The sequence below is a fragment of the Oncorhynchus kisutch genome, linkage group LG11, assembly GCF_002021735.2.
Source record: "Oncorhynchus kisutch isolate 150728-3 linkage group LG11, Okis_V2, whole genome shotgun sequence".
Classification (NCBI taxonomy): domain Eukaryota; kingdom Metazoa; phylum Chordata; class Actinopteri; order Salmoniformes; family Salmonidae; genus Oncorhynchus; species Oncorhynchus kisutch.
This window is the reverse complement of record NC_034184.2, coordinates 46,051,683-46,070,039: the sequence shown is the minus strand read 5'-3', so window position 1 is coordinate 46,070,039 and position 18,357 is coordinate 46,051,683. Positions and strand designations below refer to the sequence as shown.

Genomic DNA, 18,357 nt, shown 5'->3' with positions numbered 1-18,357 from the left:
AAAAATGACAACACAATATACAGAAATTGTATTGTGATAATGTAATAAGGCACTTTGATAGAAACACACACAGTAATTATTAGTAAGGAAAACGACAATGAAGGCAATACAGGCGCCAACTGGAAAATGCACCAGGAGGAAAAGTTCTGCCAGATTCTGTTCTGACTGAAGCACTGGTGGAGTACTTCGTCCGTCATCAAAGAGAAACATTTGTCTGGCTCATCTAGATAATCCTCACCCTACATTAGCATAGCAAGCCTAAAATGTAAGTGATCCGCCACAGTGAAATGGGCTTCTTTTATGTGAATTAATGAGGAGGCAGAACATACCTCAATTCAAACTGCTGTTAGAAAATCATGGGAATTGCCAAGTTGAACATAGCCTATAGATAATTAGCAGAGAGCGTGCCTTGGTTTTAGGGCAGTCCTGTTGTGTAACAATCTCATTTTGGAACTCACATGTGAATAGAATAGTTCCCAGTTTGTCCCTGGGACATCCCCGAGGACGTTTTAGGACGTTCTTGGGAGGTTGTGCCATGGTTCCCTGAATGTTCTTGGGAAGCAGTGTCATGGTCCCCTGTATTTTTTGTGGTAATTTTTACCCCCTTTTTCTCCCCAAAAAGATCAATTATTATGATCTTGTCTCATCGCTGCAACTCCCCAACGGGCTCAGGAGAGGCGAAGTGTCCTCCGGAACATGACCCGCCAAGCCGCACTTCTTAACACCCGCTCGCTTAACCTGGAAGCCAGCTGCACCAATGTGTCGGAGGAAACAGCGTTCAACTGACGACCGAAGTCAGCCTGCAGGCACCCGGCCTGCCACAAGCAGTCGCTAGAGAGCAATGAGCCAAGAAAAAACGAACTTCCGAGGTACCTTATTGTTTTTATATACCGGTTGCCAACACAGAAAGGCAAGGAACTACACATGTAAATTGAAAATGTTGCTTTAAGAAATAAATGTATAATAAATACATTCCGCCAGAAAAGGTAGTCCGGTCAAAAGTCTCATTGCTAGACTGGCTGCATTGCAACATAACCACAGGCTAGCTCACAAGCTTACATTAAATGTATTCAAAAACCGAGCATTAGCACTACTTCTAGAGTGACAAAGACATGGCAATTATTTATTAATGTTGATCTGGATGAAACATTGTCCCATGTTAGCATTAGTTGTTGGCTTTCCCATGTAATCGTTTGTTTTTGGTGCCACGCTGCTGGAAATGAATGCGATTATTTTAGCTGGGGGAGCTGCTGCTGTGTTGTCAGAGAACAGTAAGTGCTCCACCACCTCCTCGCTTCCAGATTTGGCCTCCGGTAATTTTGAAGATGTTGAGTATCTGTGTCCTATGACAGACAATATTTCTCATGCCTCTAGTCAAGCTTCCAACAGTTTCTGGATCATGGTGGTTCAGAAGCAGTGGTTTGTTTAAATCTGTGAAGAGGCAGCTTTTTTGCAGTCTTTGGCAGCATTGTTGCTTGTTGTGAATTCGTGTCCTTTTGTATACTCCATGCCAGAATGAGAGGGACGTCGTTGATATGCCGGTTCAAACGAGCTCTGTGTCCAGTGTAGCTGCTAATCCCATATTCTTCGCTGTTCATGTTTCTCACTGAACCATAAAAGTCCCGTAGGATGATGTTCAGCTCAGTTTTTGTTGTATTCCCAAACTCACAATCTATCCCTTTTTTCTAAACGCTTATTTTCTACATTGGCATGTTGAACTATTGTTGATGTAGGCATTTTATCGAGGTGAAAATGTGCAATGATATCAAGGTGAAAAGGATAAACATCATAGTCATGATACAGTCTCACATACTGTACATACGGCTAAATGCTGTTATAGCCAATCAGCATCCAGTATCCAAACTACCCAGTTTATAATAAATAATAATTATTGTATGAATAAACATACAGAATGTAATCATTTATGTCAAAGTGTGCTAAATATGTAAGCAAAAGCACTCTATGTGTGTAAAGAGCTGTGACTGGATCAGTGGTTCACCAATCAGAGCCTTGATGGGCTTGGCAACAGTATCAAGGAGTGATGTGTTCGGAAACTACGGTGCACGTGCCCTGGGTAGAACATTCTGTTTGTTTGTTGGGAGAAGGTTTCTTTGCGACCATCAGGTGACATCCCCGGGACAAACCTGGAACTAGACAAAAACCTTCATTACACAAAATCACAAAACCTTGAGGGAGCCTGCAAGGGACCATGATCCAACATCCCAAGAAAGTCCTAAATATGTCCTCAGGGATGTCCCCGGGACAAACCGGGAACAAGACAAAATCTTCAAGGGACCATGACACATATTTCCAAGAATGTCCTAAAATCATCCTTGGGGATGTTCTTTGGGACCAACCGGGAACTAGACAAAATCTCCAGGGGACCATGACACAACATCCTGATGACTTTACGTGACCATTTCGTAATATCCCGGGACGCCTCAACAACTCATTATTGTTTGCAGGGTATGAGGAAGGGATTTCAAGTATTCAAAGCTCAATGGAAGAGAGAAACAATCTAAAGCAGCCAGACCTGGGTGACCTTTTTACCTGCTTGGATTTTCGGGTGGGCAGGGTTTGCACTTTTGGGACTTTTCTATTGGTTCCATTGCAAGCTGAAGCAACCACATCTAAATTATTTCCAATTGTATTTGAACCCAGGTCTGGAAGTAGTTCAAAAACAAATACCATAATCTAATTTGCATCATGACTGGTTGCTATAGAGTTGTTCTTCGAGCCAGGTGACCCCCTGAAGTTCATAATCGAACCATCGACTGGCGAGAGAACATGCACATCGCCATGGAGATATTCTCAGGATTGATGAAACATCTTTGCAGTGGAGACCTATTATACCAAAAATAAATGTTATTACATAATTCAAATGTACTTAACAGTGAGGGGCCCTCCACTCATCCTCCTCTACATCACATAAAGGTGATAATAATGTAATAGCATAATATAACGTTACTGTAAGACAAAAAACATCACCTAATTTCTTATGAGATTATAGGATGGTTGTGCAAATGGTCACATTTTTCTCTCATAGGGCCAAAACTCAACAGCACTCACCACTAGGCAAAATATGTGCTTTGCTAAAAAATTCGAAACAACACTGTACATAACTCAAGAAGAATGGTTGGCATGCAGATTCTGCATGGAAGTTTCACTGGTATAACTTGAATAATTATCATTCATGATTGACAGTGAGAAATGTGAATGGAGGGTGACCACAAATGTGACTGACTGCCTCAATTCGGTCTTATGTAGAAAATTTGAAATTGTGTTTTTTATATTGGATAAAAGTAGAGACTCCAAGCCATACAATTATATGTCATACATTGCAGTTGAGGAACAATGGGGAAGTAATTTTGCTTTGAAACTTGGAACCACACTTTGGATGGAACCCCACTTTTCCAGTAGGTGTCCCAAAATTTGGTACACCTACTGGAGAGCTCTTCTTTGTCTACACCTATTCAGCATCGTTCACACCCTCTTAAGCCTTAGCCCCACCCATCTCTTTAAGGATTCACATGTGAGGCCACTTTGTAAACACATGCTATATCAAATCAAATGTATGTTTATTTGTCACATGCACAGGATACAGAAGGTGCAAACACTACAGTGAAGTGGTTACTTGCATAGTAGCAATATCAAAAACAGAAAGTGTCGAGAAAAATATTTAATAAATATTTTATCATTACTAGATGATGCGTACCCAACACACTTGTCTAAATTGATGGGTGATGTGAAGGAAATTCTATAACCACCCCCCAGCCACATCTAGCTAAGTGGATGGGTCACGATTGTCTAGACATGTACACATGTTCAGGAAATACAATATATGACCGAAATCCCCCCAGACACACCTGGCTAGTTTGATGGATCGTGTAATAATCCGTTCGAAGTGGAGTTTTTTGTTTAGACATGTAGCTAGCTAGCTAGCTAAACAATGAACTGCCATAATCCCAACTCATACTACTACCAATACATCATTGTCATAGCTGTCCCATATACATCATTGTCAAAGCTGTGGTATAAATGTGCAGCTACCAAACTAGGTTCAATGTTAGCTTGCTAAGCTTAGGTAATAACTAGCAATGAAAATGGATTTCTGATTTGAATAATATTACTACACAGATCAAACACGTAATGTTAGCTAGTGAGCCAGCAAGCCAACGTTTGCTAGCTAACTAACACTATTCTTTAACTTGCAATAAAAAACTACTTTCTGACAAAATTAGAAACTTATATCTGAAAATGTTGCTAGACTCTTACCCGTCTGTATATGTGGATGAACGCTTCACAGCAGACTTGGAGCAACATCTTGTTTGGCCAGCATTGTGTCAAGTCAGTGGGTGGGTGCAGAAAGTAGCCCATCACTTTTTCCAATTGATCTGTCGATGGCGGCTGCTAAATTCGGGGCATCAATGTTGTTGAGAAACGACGTGGTAGAAAGGACTGTCAACACATACTGAACACCTCATGTTATAGACAGAAGCATGCTACATGGCAGACTAATCCAAACTCATCTCCCGACATGTCCTGCCCATCCATTATCTCAGCCAGTCATGGCTAGCGGGAAGGTTCCTGCCTTTTTCCGTTGCTAAACCTACTAGGCTTGTAATTTAACAATTTTATTCATATTTATGGATGAAATACAAGTTTGTTATTAAGGCACATGAAAGTTCATATGTCCCAGAAGACATTTCAAATGCCACTCCTGTGAAGTAGTGACGTGCGACATAGGCCTAGTTTCCTGAAACAAGTCACAAATGTGTGCATTAGGTAGAGGTAAAGAAACACATGCGCAGAACATAATACTGGGACTTCCAGGGGGCAGGAGGGGGTGGAACGGGGCGGTTACCTTTGGAAACGCAGCCTCTGTCTAAAAGAAAATCTCCACCTAGCATAGAGAATAATCATTTGCCATTCAAAGTTTCTGAGGTCCTGCACTCCTGCACAATCTATAGCCCATAGCCCTGATGACACTTCAGTTGGAGAAGTTTGTGAGGATTTGTTGGCGTTAGTGATTTGATGCTTGTGACATTCACCTTTATGGAGAGGACAGCTGTGGAAGGAGGGTAACAAGGAAGATTAAAAAGAGATACAGAAAAGCTGGCTGCCACTTCAGAGTGTGAAAAGACTGAGGTGTCAATAAGGTGCTGTTTTTATTTGCAGTGATGTTATCACAGATCCCAGTCATGACATTTCTTTTTTGTCAATGACTTTTTCACTTAAAAAATGCATTAGCTCAACTTGCTCCATTGAACTGCAACTTTCTCTGTATTGTGGAATCGTATAGGAAGCATTTGAATTATTTATAGTGTTTGTAGAGTTCTCTCTGGCATCCTAAGAATGTTTTTGAGGATAAGTCATCACTTAAATCCTTTTCCAATTTTGTGATACATTTTGGGAAATAACATATTGCTAGATGCAAGTATGGCTATCCTTAAGGATACTGACAGCATGTGGACTCACCCACTACAGTATGTTTAGGTGTATCATCTTAGCCAACAAAACTGTTCCCCAAGATCCTCAAGAATACAGGAGATGTTAATGAAAACACATTAAAGAATCAGGAAAGTATTATTATTTTCTAGCTGCCATACCGTAGCTAACTTATTAAAATGTGTTTTTTAATAAGATTCTAAGCACAGCCAAACAACCGACAAATCTATTATTCATCCGTGAATAATGTCATTTACTTGTAAATATCCATTTATATTTTATATGTTCTGCACAGAAGTTATCAATAATATTACAGTTTTTCCTAATGTAATAGTGTTATAAGCTGTATGTACAGTAACTACAGATCAGGTATACAGCCCACAGTAGTAGATGTAGTTGTCTCAGAAACTGTTGTTGCTTAGGCCGGATAACTTGAACACAGCCATGGTGTCACGGTTGATGAAAGGAGAGGACCAGGGTGCAACGTGGGGAGCGTACATGATCTTTTAATTAAAAAGGACGCTGACAAAACAATAAACAATACGAAACCAAACCGTGAAGCTCAACGGCAAAGTGCCATAAAGAAAGTCAACCTCCCACAAACACAGGTGGGAAAAAGGGTACCTAAGTATGGTTCCCAATCAGAGACAACGATAGACAGCTGTCCCTGATTGAGAACCATACCCGGCCAAACACAAAGAAATAGAAAACATAGAACACACACATAGAATGCCCACCCCAACTCAAGCCCCGACCAAACCAAAATAGAGACATAAAAAGGATCTCTAAGGTCAGGGCGTGACACATGGTTTATGGGTACAGCCTTTAAAACATCCATCAGTCTTTCTATTCAAGAAGTCGTATAAGCACACTTTTAGAGCCGTCTGATTGAGTTGGAGTAGATGCTTAAACTATAGCTAAATAAGAATACAGTGTTTTCAGGGCATACCATTAGAGATACAAAAGATCTCTTTGAGACTCAATGAAATGCTGTCATTTCTTTTTCCGTTAACCAGGGCCTTTAAAACCAGGGTTGATTCAGAAGTATCTGCCGACTGTAGACGAAAGAAAGCCTCTAAACTGATGCCATGACTCAGTGACTGTACTGTAAAAGCTGCCTCTCCTTGGTAATGGAGCTTTCATCCCATTTTAGCAACCTGGACTCAGGGGTAGACGTAACATAGTAAATGGCAATCCCTCTCTCGCCATTCAGTATGATATTTTACGTTTCATATGGTGTATTAATGTATTAATTTGTGGATGTCCATCATCCATTTCGTATGATATGGCTGACGTTTGTATGATGTGGCTGACGTTAGCTAGAGTTAGGAGTTATGGTTAGGTCTATGGTTATGTAGTGAGGTAATATTTGATATCAATACATTTATTATAGATAACACTATGCAATGAATATGATCAAAGTCTTTTCAACTGAATATCTGACTCCATTTAACATTATAGAAAAACCATGTGCAATCATGTATTATGCGTTTAGCTGACTAAGATCAAGGAATATTCATAAGAAGCAAATATCAAAGCAAATGTTATTTATTCACTTTGTAAAATGTATTAAATCACATACAAGGCATAACGCTTAAGATACGAAGAATTAACAAGCATTAACAAGAGTTTCCAGGCAAAGCAGGAACAACAAGATGCCTAGAAGCCTAGGAAATGAGAAAAATATTATCCGACCTTTCTTCAATGGACACTATACAGGATAAGAGAACCACAGACCTTCATTTCATTTTTAACTTCTGAAAACCAACCACTATTTATCAATCAAATGATACCAAGTTTACAGTAACCTGATCATCCAGGCCCAATCTCTACAGGATGTCATAGGCTTATGTGAGGGAGACCAATGTAAATAAGAAAAAATGCCTAGGAGGACAATAAATCTCTTTGCATGAAGTAATTTAAAATTTACCCTGTACAGATTCAAGTTACCACAGAGATCCTACATCCATATAGATGGCATCAGCCAGGCCGACGTGATTCCCTTTTATCGTTGAGCCGAAGCAAAGAAATTCATCCCAGGACTCAGCTGCTTTCCATAGTGTCAGTGATTAGATCAAATGCTAGAAAAATACTTAATAGCAATAGGTTGAGTCAGAAAAAGTCCAAATCTGAAATCAAAGTAATCTTTGTCATGCAAGGGAAAATAGTCAATCATCATTATAACAACAAGCGAACAAATGTAAACATAGGACACTCCTATCAAATATCTTAGACCATCCCGTGGAGCTTATCAAAAAACAGCCACCCGGCTAGCCACTGGCTAGCAGAGGGGTGGGACAAAACTCATAATTCACACATATCTTCACATATCCAATGGACTTGGCCATATGAACAATACGCATAGGAATAAAAATCACACTCAACTGATTACCACACAACAATAAAAGGGTTAAATGTTATAAACATATGTTTGAGACTACATTGTCTCAGCCTACCCGGCTATGTTAGAATTACAGTTAGACAGAGCGTCTGAGCTCCAGGCAAGTGCATTTAGAGTTTTAAACACTGGGGTGAGTCTGCACCATTTCTCAAACAAGTCAGGATATTTATTCCCCGCTCACACCACGCATTGAGAGGATGTTAATACATTGTAATCACAAATGTTTAAACCTGTCCTATGCGCAACCAAGACAACCACAGCATAATAAACACCCACGTTTCCAAAAAACACTGCGGTTTGTCCAATGATCACGTTGTCATTTAAAACGTGCTGTTCATGCTAACAAGGAATGGTTCATGAATTACAGTGACTTCACACCTTTTGACTTTACCAACATTTTGTTGAGTTACAGCCTGAATTTAAAATGGATTGAATAGAGATTTTTGGTCACCGGCCTACACACTATAATGTAAGCTAACGCACGTTTGTACATCGTGCTGTTCCGTACAGTTGACCTTATTTTAGCGCCCCAAAAACACAATACTTCCAGGTCAACTGTAATATGAATACCATTGTAAAGCACAATTTCTCCCCTTTCCAGCAAAATCAATGACGAGACCTTCACGCTGCCCGTCTCTGCATGATTGAAGGCAATGGAGCTACATCTGGTCTTTTTAAAAATGGCTGGTTGGAAAGAGAAAGCTACTGCATCATAGTGAACGGGGAGATAGTGTGGTGAAATGGCTTTTTTCACCCGAATTTGCCAACTTATCACCTCAAATGTAAATGAAACATTCTAAAGAGTTTATATAATGTCTCATTACATACCTATTTGAAAGTTTGTGTCGGGTTTTTAGTGCGGCGCTAAATTTATCTTCATAATTAAACTGTGGCTGTCACGGGTTTTTGAGAGTCATGATGGCTCGCAGTGATAACCCGAAAAATTAACAATTGATTAAATTAACTATTGATGAACTCACAAGTAATTTACACTCACCATTGATCATTTCTTGTTTTTAATCTGTGAGAGAAGCTCTACACCTGCTGGAAAGAGGCGGTACGGTACAGAATTCGTTAAATAATGCGTGCTGTACGTGACGCGACACGCCACACTTTAACGTACAGCGTCAGTTTTTTAAACTTTTCTCCAATACTATTGGTCCATTACCATGTCAATCAACACTGAATCGAAACTTAGTTCACACCCCGGATATTGATGCCAACACAGTCGCTACAGTCCCATTAGTTTTCATTGTAGCCTCATTTGAATGCTGCGGTTGCGCAAATGTGTACGGATTGGGATTAGCTACCGTTAGCCCATAATGTCAAAGTGGAATTATGTTTTTAGATTTGATTTTTTTTTTACAAATTCCCTAAAAAAGGAAAAAATGAAATGTCTTGAGTCACTAAGTATTCAACCCCTTTGTTATGGCACACCTAAATAACTTCAGGAGTAAAAATGTGCTTAACAAGTCACATAATAAGTTGCATGGACTCACTCTGTGTGCAATAATAGTGTTTAACATGATTTTTTTAATGACTACCTCATCTCTGTACCCCACACATACAATTATCTGTAAGGTCCCGAGCAGTGAAGTTTTCCAATACCATTGCAAAGAAGGGAACCTATTGGTAGATGGGTAAAAATAAAGCAGACATTGAATATCACTTTGAGCATGGTGAAGTTATTAATTACACTGGTGTATCAATACACCCAGTCAATACAAAGATACAAATGTTCTTCCTAACTCAGTTGCCAGAGAGGAAAGAATCTGCTCAGGGAATTCACCATGAGGCCTAAATGACTTTAAAACAGTTGCAGTTTAATGGCTGTGATAGAATAAAACTGAGGATGGCTCAACAACATTGTAGTTACTCCAATACTGGCTATGGCGCCTCAAGATGGACAAACAGTACTATTGTCACTTTTTTTCTTGCATTGGGAATGAGACCAATGTAAATAAGATGACAAAAAAAGACCTTTGCATAGAGTAATTTATTAATTATTAGTAATCTATTAATTATTAATAGTAATTTTAATAAGTTACCACAGAGCTCATACATCCATATACACTGAGTATACAAAACATTAGGGACACCCCTTATTGATGTCACTTGTTAAATCCACTTCAATCAGTGTAGATGAAGAGGAGGAGATGGGTTAAAGAAGGATTTTCAAGCTTAGAGACAATTGAGACAATGGGCAAGACACAATATTTAAGTGCCATTGAAAGGTTAGTAGGTTCCAGGCACATTGCGTTGTGTCAAAAACTGCTAACACTGTTGTGTTTTCAAAACTCAGTTTCCCGTGTGTATCAAGAATGGTCCACTTCCCAAAGGACTTCCAGCCAATTTAGCACAACTGTGGGAAGCATTGGAGTTAACATGGGCCAGCATCCCTGTGGAACACTTTCGACACCTTGTAGAGTTCATACCCAAACGAATTGAGGATGATCTGAGGACAAAAGGGGGAGTCAACTCAATATTAGGGAAGGGAAAGGGAAAGGGGATACCTAGTCAGTTGTACAACTGAATGTATTCAACTGAAATTTGGTATACTCAGTATAGATGGCATCCATGCATGTGGGAGTCTGGGAGAGGAAGCGTGTCCATCTGATGAATGGGCATGTGCCTGAACTAAATGCTACACATTAATTGTGGTCTCACCCATTAATTTCTAATGACCGGTCATTAGAAATGTATAAAAGTGTACAAAAGTGAAATAAAACACCCCAAATTTAAATCATCCAAGTGTATTTTGTGTGTTCAGATGCCCGGAACCTTATGACAATCATATTAAATGAACTACATTTTTCAGAGAGAAAACTTGTAAATCGGTCAAATTCGAACGGAACACAGCAGGAGGGTTAATCGAAATTACGGATTGCCTCTTATTTGCTTGTGTAACGGATGTGAAACGGCTAGCTAGTTAGCAGTGTTCGCGCTAAATAGCGTTTCAATCGGTGACGTCACTTGCTCTGAGACCTTGAAGTAGTGGTTCCCCTTGCTCTGCGAGGGCCGCGGCTTTTGTGGAGCGATGGGTAACGATGCTTTGTGGGTGACTGTTGTTGATGTGTGCAGAGGGTCCCTGGTTCGCGCCCGGGTATGGGCGAGGGGACAGTCTAAAGTTATAATGTTACATTGATGCTGTTGATCCGGATCACTGGTTGCTGCGGAAAAGGAGGAGGTCAAAAGGGGGGTGAGTGTAACGGATGTGAAATGGCTAGCTAGTTAGCGGTGTTCGCCCTAAAATAGCGTTTCAATTGGTGACGTCACTTGCTCTGAGACCTTGAAGTAGTGGTTCCCCTTGCTCTGCGAGGGCCGCAGCTTTTGTGGAGCGATGGGTAACGATGCTTTGTGGGCGACTGTTGTTGATGTGTGCAGAGGGTCCCCGGTTCGCGCCCGGGAATGGGTGAGGGGACGGTCTAAAGTTATACTGTTACACTTGTCGTCTCCTAATACCATGGTCAGGTGCAGGAGAGCAGAGAGTTGTCATAAGGCGCACACTTTATTCGGCAGAAGCAAACAACAGACGGACGCAACAATGTCCAACTAACCTCCAGCCAAAGGCAAAAGTGCAAAGTGCAACAAAGTCACAAATAAGCAAAAATGTTTAACAATTAAACCTATGCCGGGTTGAAACAAAGTACCCGGGGGAAAAACCAGCCTGGTGCGTCAATACAAAACATGTAACAAAACAATCCCACAAAAAGACATGGGGGGGGACAGAGAAATATATATATGCAGTTGATTAGGGAATGTAAACCAGGTGTGCGGAGAACAAGACAAAACAAATGGAACAAATGGACCGCCGAATGCCGCCCGAACAAGGAGGGGAGCCGACTTCGGCGGAAGTCCTGACAGTACATCTCAATTGTCATTAGAAACCACATTTGTTTAAGCAAGTCAGCCATATCAGCTATGTTTTTATAAAGGCAGTAAAATGAGGCTGAATTAACTGTTTCGCTGCCAGACAAGGCTCTCCCTGATAGCCATGTGTAGCAGTGGTAAGATGTTGGGACTGCTGTTGAGACAGCTTTCTGTGGGCCCTAACAGTTTCTGGGCACCGTTTGTCACCGTTATAGTGCAATTAATGTATTGTTTAGTGTTGTGTTATGTAGTGGCTTTGCTGTCATGCATTCCACATTTTAGTTTTTGACCCACAAAGATTTACATGCTAACATCATCACATGGTATGACACTACAAGCTTGGCACACCTGTATTTGGGGAGTTTCTCCCATTCTTCTCTGCAGATCCTCTCCAAGCTCTGTCAGGTTGCTACTCCCGTAGCTATTATTTTCAGGTCTCTCCAGAGATGTTTGATCGAGTTCAAGTCCGGACTTTGGCTTGGCCACTCAAGGACATTCAGAGACTTGCCCCGAAACCTCTCCTGCATTGACTTGTCTGTGTGCTTAGGGTCATTGTCTTGTTGGAAGGTGAACCTATGCCCCAGTTTGAGGTCCTGAGCGATCTGGAGCAGGTATTCACTCGCTGTACTTTGCTCCATTCATCTTTGTCTCGATCCTGACTAGTCTCCCAGTCCCTGCGTTTACTAGGTTAAGACTATAAGACCGGACTGAAATTGGCTTCTGGAGCACACACTTTGATAAATCCTTGGTGTTTGAGATTTGATTGGAGGTAAACTGAATTTATGCTGATGATTTTCCCCCGGCCTCCAGCTTTGCTATTCATGACACACACTTACGTGGTGCAATCAAGTGCATTTTGCTAGCACAGCAGAGGCTAGCTCAGAGATTTACTTAACCACACTGCCTTGGTATTAGGCAGAAGTGTGTTGTGGCATATTTTCATGAAAGTAGTGTCCATTCATTAGAGGTGGGTGTATCCAAAAAGGTTACAAATCTTTACTAGCTCTCTCACCTCACAGCTTCTGTCTCTCATTGAATCAGAATGTGGAACTCAGAATGATCGGCCTCAGTCCTTAGTAATTCACTTCAAATTACTCCAACTTTACAATTTGGCACATGATGTCTTAGTTCTAAATCAACATTTTGCTTAATGGTTAGATGAAGTGCTTTTCAATCAACCTGAGCAACAGATTGTCCGTGATTGTGTAATTGTGCATCAGACTGGCCATAGTACTTTCAAAGCATAAATGCCCCGGATCTATCACAATAAAGCTATGACCTTATCTTCAGTCAGACTAAACATGTGAGCCAGGTACTGTCTATGTCTGCGAGGTAGACCTCCCTGCTGTGCTACAACTGAGCTGGAGAGGCATTAGCATGCCTTGTTGAGCTCTAAGCAGCTGTTGTCTCATTCCTTGCCCACTGAATTAGACACAATGACCTTTTGCTGCAGACTTCTCCCCCTCAGACAGTCTGTTTGTCCTCTCCTTTTTCTTTCTTTGACGCCCTGCTGCTCTGTTACTCCCATCATTCCGATGGCGGCGATGTGGACGAGATCAAACGGCGCTTTAAGACACCTGCCCGATTTGTTGCTGTTTTGACGTGTTAACCGTAAGATTTGGCGCTTATGACTGTATGACTGTGGGTGCCTGTCGATCAAAGAGGGGCGATCAGGAACTGAAAGAAACGTGTGGTTTGCCTCAGTGCCCTGGGATGACACCAGCAGGGTTACCTAGAGCCACCTAGGCCCAGGTTCTGAGGGGGCATGCTGCTCCTCTATAAACTACCTGCAGGGTGACAATCAGGCATAACTTCGCTATAGGCCTTTGAGGGCCAACTCCCAACAGTCACAGGCAGTGCTTAGGTTCTTTGTATCAGTGTACTCTTTGTGCAACTCACTGTTGATGCCATCTGAGCCAGAGACTAGTAGAGCTGGTGGGTTTCCATGATTTAATACACTTTTTTGATCATCCTCTCAGGGCAGCTGGTTCCAATTAGATTCATAGCAGAAAAATAGAGACCTCCAGATCTCTTATTTGATAGGTTGGTTAAATAAGGTCTTCGAGCCTTTAGGTCTAGAAACAGGTTTTTGATGTTGTCCTATTAGGAATCAGTACACTTTCCCTTCATCTGTCTATCTGTTCAGTGCTCACATTTCTGCTGACGTTGAGAGACTACATATTGTGTGAGCAGCCATGCTCAGTACGAGTGTTCTTTATTACAGTAATCCAAGTAGAAAGTTATGATTCTCATAAAAGGGAAGGCTCTGCTGACAGCTGAGACAACAAAAATGAGCTTTTGAACGTAATGACGCAGGACAAATTGCTTGTTTGAATAACAGAAAAAGTCAAATCCAGTAATATACTCCTTTCCCCCAATGGGCGTAAGCCATCTTACTGTGTAACAGTTATCCAGTGTGACTAAAGATATTCTCATTTAATTATGTATTGCTTGCTTTGACTGGTGACAATGGTCTTAAGTCACTTTCTGTCCCCAGGGGGAAAGAGTATGGGCATGATGTGGACTTCCTCTTGACTATGCCTGAGATGGGGAAAGAAGAGGGGCTACTGCTTCATGTGATTGACAGACTGAAGGACCAGGTAAAATAATGTATTATTGCATATACAGTAGACAAAGCTCAATGACTATGATTGAACAGTATAGCAGTTATACAGGATATACAGTAAAAAACATATCAGTCCCCTCAGAAGGTTCCAGGGTGATTAGTTACCCTTTACCAAGATTAATAGTAGAAAAGCACAGCACTAAGTGATGTTTGGATTGTGGCAACATCAAGTGGAGTATCACTTCAGTAAAGATTGGAGGGTGCAGTTTTGGTGAAGGTTTGTTTTATTATAAAGGTAAATTCTACTTAATTGCATTCTTTCAACAAAAAGTTGAAAAGAGAGTAAAACCCTTGATTAGCAGCTTAGTCAGTGCTGACAACGAACAACTAGTTTGTCTCCTCAAGGTATGGATCTTGTGACTCCTCCCACATCTGTCCTAGTGCACATACACTACCGCAAAGACTGAGTACGATGTGCCTAACTGTAATGAACATGAGGGGAGACAGAGAGCTGGTTTCAAGCGCAGGTGTTTATTGCATAGGACAACAGGAGGAGGCAGGTAGCTGGGTCCAGGGGAAGGCAGAAAGTCATACACAGGGGGTCAAAAGGGACAACAGTACAGGCAGGGAAAGGCTAGATCGGGCAATAGGTAGATAACAGGAAATCCAGGCAGGGAATATGCAAAAGGCGTCATTAGTGAGGCAGGCAAAAACTATCATACACGGGAGGAGTAAATCACGGGAAACCCAGCGCCCCGAAAGACATGTGAAACAAAACAAACAATACCTCACAGGGATGGGGTGCAAAGAACTGAACTAAATAGTGTGTGATAATGACATACAGGTGTGTGAACAGGTCATTAGAATTCAGGTGATTGGGATCTGGACAGTGAGCTGCGTTCAGGGGATCTAGGTGTTTGAGGCTGTGAGTTGGAAGCCGACATTACACTAACCCTCCTGACACCACTATATTTCCACCCCTCAGAAAGAAATGCGTTGAAACAAAAATTGAGAAAGAATGTTCTCAGAATGCAGTAGAGAAAAAACTAAGAAATGTTTGTAGAGTTGAGAGAGTAATATGAACAGAGAAAAAGAGGAGAGGGCTGAGGAGAATTGGGTTAGTGCCCTACAGTGTGGAGAGGGATAAAGTGATTGTAGGAGAGGGTGATTACAGAGCCAAGTGCATATGAGTTGGCATATAAGGAGGCAATAATAAGATGGTCACACCAATATCGAGGGCCTCGGCCCAGGAAATTATTATTTAAATGTGGTTTATACAGTTAACCTGGCTTTGAGTGAGATAGTCAGAGAGAGAACGAGGGAGAAAGAGATGGGGTGCGGGGGGGACGTGTTCTTTGGTACCACCATGCTCCTCTCCTCTGAGACAGTTGATGGATTTCATGTTGGAGGGGCTGAAAAGAGAACAGTGTTTGATGAAGAGCAGGGCTGTGGTGTCTACTGTAGCTGCAGGCCTGTTTTGTCATTTCTGCCTGGCTTTTCCTTCCACCGCTACCCTCTACCCCCAGCCTTAACTTGCTTTAATGGGCCATTCTTTTGATAAAACCTCCTATGCTAACACACACACACACACACACACACACACACACACACACACACACACACACACACACACACACACACACACACACACACACACACACACACACACACACACACACACACACACTCTCACACACACACACACACACACACACACACACACACACACACACACACACACACACTGGTTATTGCTGGTTCCTCCCACCCTTTGGGAAGGAGGGAACTTCCCTAGATAGTGTCCCTGGCATGGGGGAGGAATATGTCCATAGGAAAGGGAGCACGGGAGACCGTGATAAAGTGGAGGTAGCAGAGGTTGACTCTAAGTCGTGTAACCTTGTCATCTTCAATCTGGTCACCTGGGGGCCACATGTCGTCAACTCTTTGCCTATGCTGAATATCATGGCTGTTTTTTATCCCCTTTAACCCTGGGGGGAGGTAAAAATCTATCTATCTGGAAATGTCCTTGTGAAAATGGGCTTCATCATTTCTTCTGATGGATATGAAAGCATAACTTGGGGGCACAAGCAAAGGTCAGCCAGACATTTCGATGGTAGACGGATGAGATGCAGCTATTTGCCCTGGTAATAGCAACGGAGAACGTGAGAGGGCGATGCCTCATCCACCATTCACCAATCATCTGCTCTAACTGTCCTGGTGGTAGTGGTAGATTAATTTCCATTGCAGTGCGCTATGTAGATCAAGTACTGATGTAATGATATTATATGATTATGGATATGTTGGCCATAGTACTTCCAAAGCAACAACAGTAGCCAGAAGGCACATGAATTAGATATGTTATGAGATTTGAGTCCCATAATCTGTAGACTGTGCAGTTAAGACATGTGTGTAGAGGCATTTTTGAGAGACAGTAATACTGGGGTTATTTAAAAGTCAAGGACAATTATTTGGTTTAATCAAGTCACACTCAAAACACACTAAAAGCACCCCAACCTCCAGTGGATTATGCACATAAAGTTATGGCATTTTATTTCCATGACAAGTTCCAACAATCCAATCAAATGAATTGCTCACATACACATGTTTAGCAGATGTTATTGTGAGTGTAGTGAAATGCTTGTGTTTCTAGCTCCAACAGTGTATTAATATCTAACAAGTAATATATAACAATTTCACAACAATACAGACAATATACACAAATCTAAAGTAACAAAATGGAATTAAGAATATATAAATATTTGGATGAGCAATGTCGAAGCAGCATAGACTAAAATACAGTAGAATAGAATATAGTAATGTATATGCATATGAGATATCAAGGGATATCAAGTATATGTATATAGGGCAGCAGCCTCTAAGGTGCAAGTAATGGCTATTTAACCACCCTCTGGAGAGCCCTGCGATTATGGGTGGTGCAGTTGCCATACCAGGCGGTGATACAGCCCGACAGGATGCTCTCAATTGTGCATCTGTAAAAGTTTGTTTGAGCTTTAGGTGCCAAGCCAAATTTCTTCAGCCTGCTGAGGTTGAAGAGGCGCTGTTGCGCCTTCTTCAGTGTGGGTGAACCATTTCAGTTTGTCAGTGATGTGTTCAATGAGGAACTTGAAGCTTTCCACCTGCTCCACTGCAGTCTCGTCAATGTGGATAGGGGGGTGCTCCCTCTGCTGTTTCCTGAATCAAATTAAATCAAATGTATTTATAAAGCCTTTTTTACATCAGCTGATATCTCAAAGTGCTGTACAGAAACCCAGCCTAAAACCCCAAACAGCAAGCAATGCAGGTGCAGAAGCACGGTGGCTAGGAAAAACTCCCTAGAAAGGCCAGAACCTAGGAAGAAACCTAGAGAGGAACCAGGCTATGAGGTGTGGCCAGTTCTCTTCTGACTGTGCCGGGTGGAGATTATAACAGAACATGGCCAAGATGTTTAAATGTTCATAGATGACCAGCAGGGTCAAATAATAATAATCACAGTGGTTGTCGAGGGTGCAACTGGTCAGCACCTCAGGAGTAAATGTCAGTTGGCTTTTCATAGCCGATCATTCAGAGTATCTCTACCGCTCCTGCTGTCTCTAGAGAGTTGAAAACAGCAGGTCTGGGACAGGTAGCACGTCCGGTGAACAGGTCAGGGTTCCATAGTCGCAGGCAGAACATTTGAAACTAGAGCAGCAGCACGGCCAGGTGGACTGGGGACAGCAAGGTGTCATCAGGCCAGGTAGTCCTGAGGCATGGTCCTAGGGCTCAGGTAGTCCTGAGGCATGGTCCTAGGGCTCAGGTAGTCCTGAGGCATGGTCCTAGGGCTCAGGTAGTCCTGAGGCATGGTCCTAGGGCTCAGGTAGTTCTGAGGCATGGTCCTAGGGCTCAGGTCCTCAGAAAGAAAGAAAGAAAGAATTAGAGAGCATTCTTAAATTCACACAGGACACCGGATAAGACAGGATAAATACACCAGATATAACAGACTGACCCTAGCCCCCCGACACATACACTACTGCAGCATAAATACTGGAGGCTGAGACAGGAGGGGTCGGGAGACACTGTGACCCCGTAGGACGGT

General features: G+C 41.9%; 1 protein-coding gene across 2 annotated transcripts in view; it reads left to right on the top strand.

The window, feature by feature from the left end:
* The window catches only part of LOC109899068 (DNA nucleotidylexotransferase), a 140,468-nt gene that overhangs the window by 55,394 nt on the left and 66,717 nt on the right, over positions 1 to 18,357 (top strand). For both annotated transcript variants that reach the window (XM_020494119.2, XM_020494118.2), the window contains exon 8: positions 14,217 to 14,319. In XM_020494119.2, the coding sequence (XP_020349708.1) occupies positions 14,217 to 14,319 (103 nt within the window). The remainder of the gene's footprint in view (positions 1 to 14,216; positions 14,320 to 18,357) is intronic.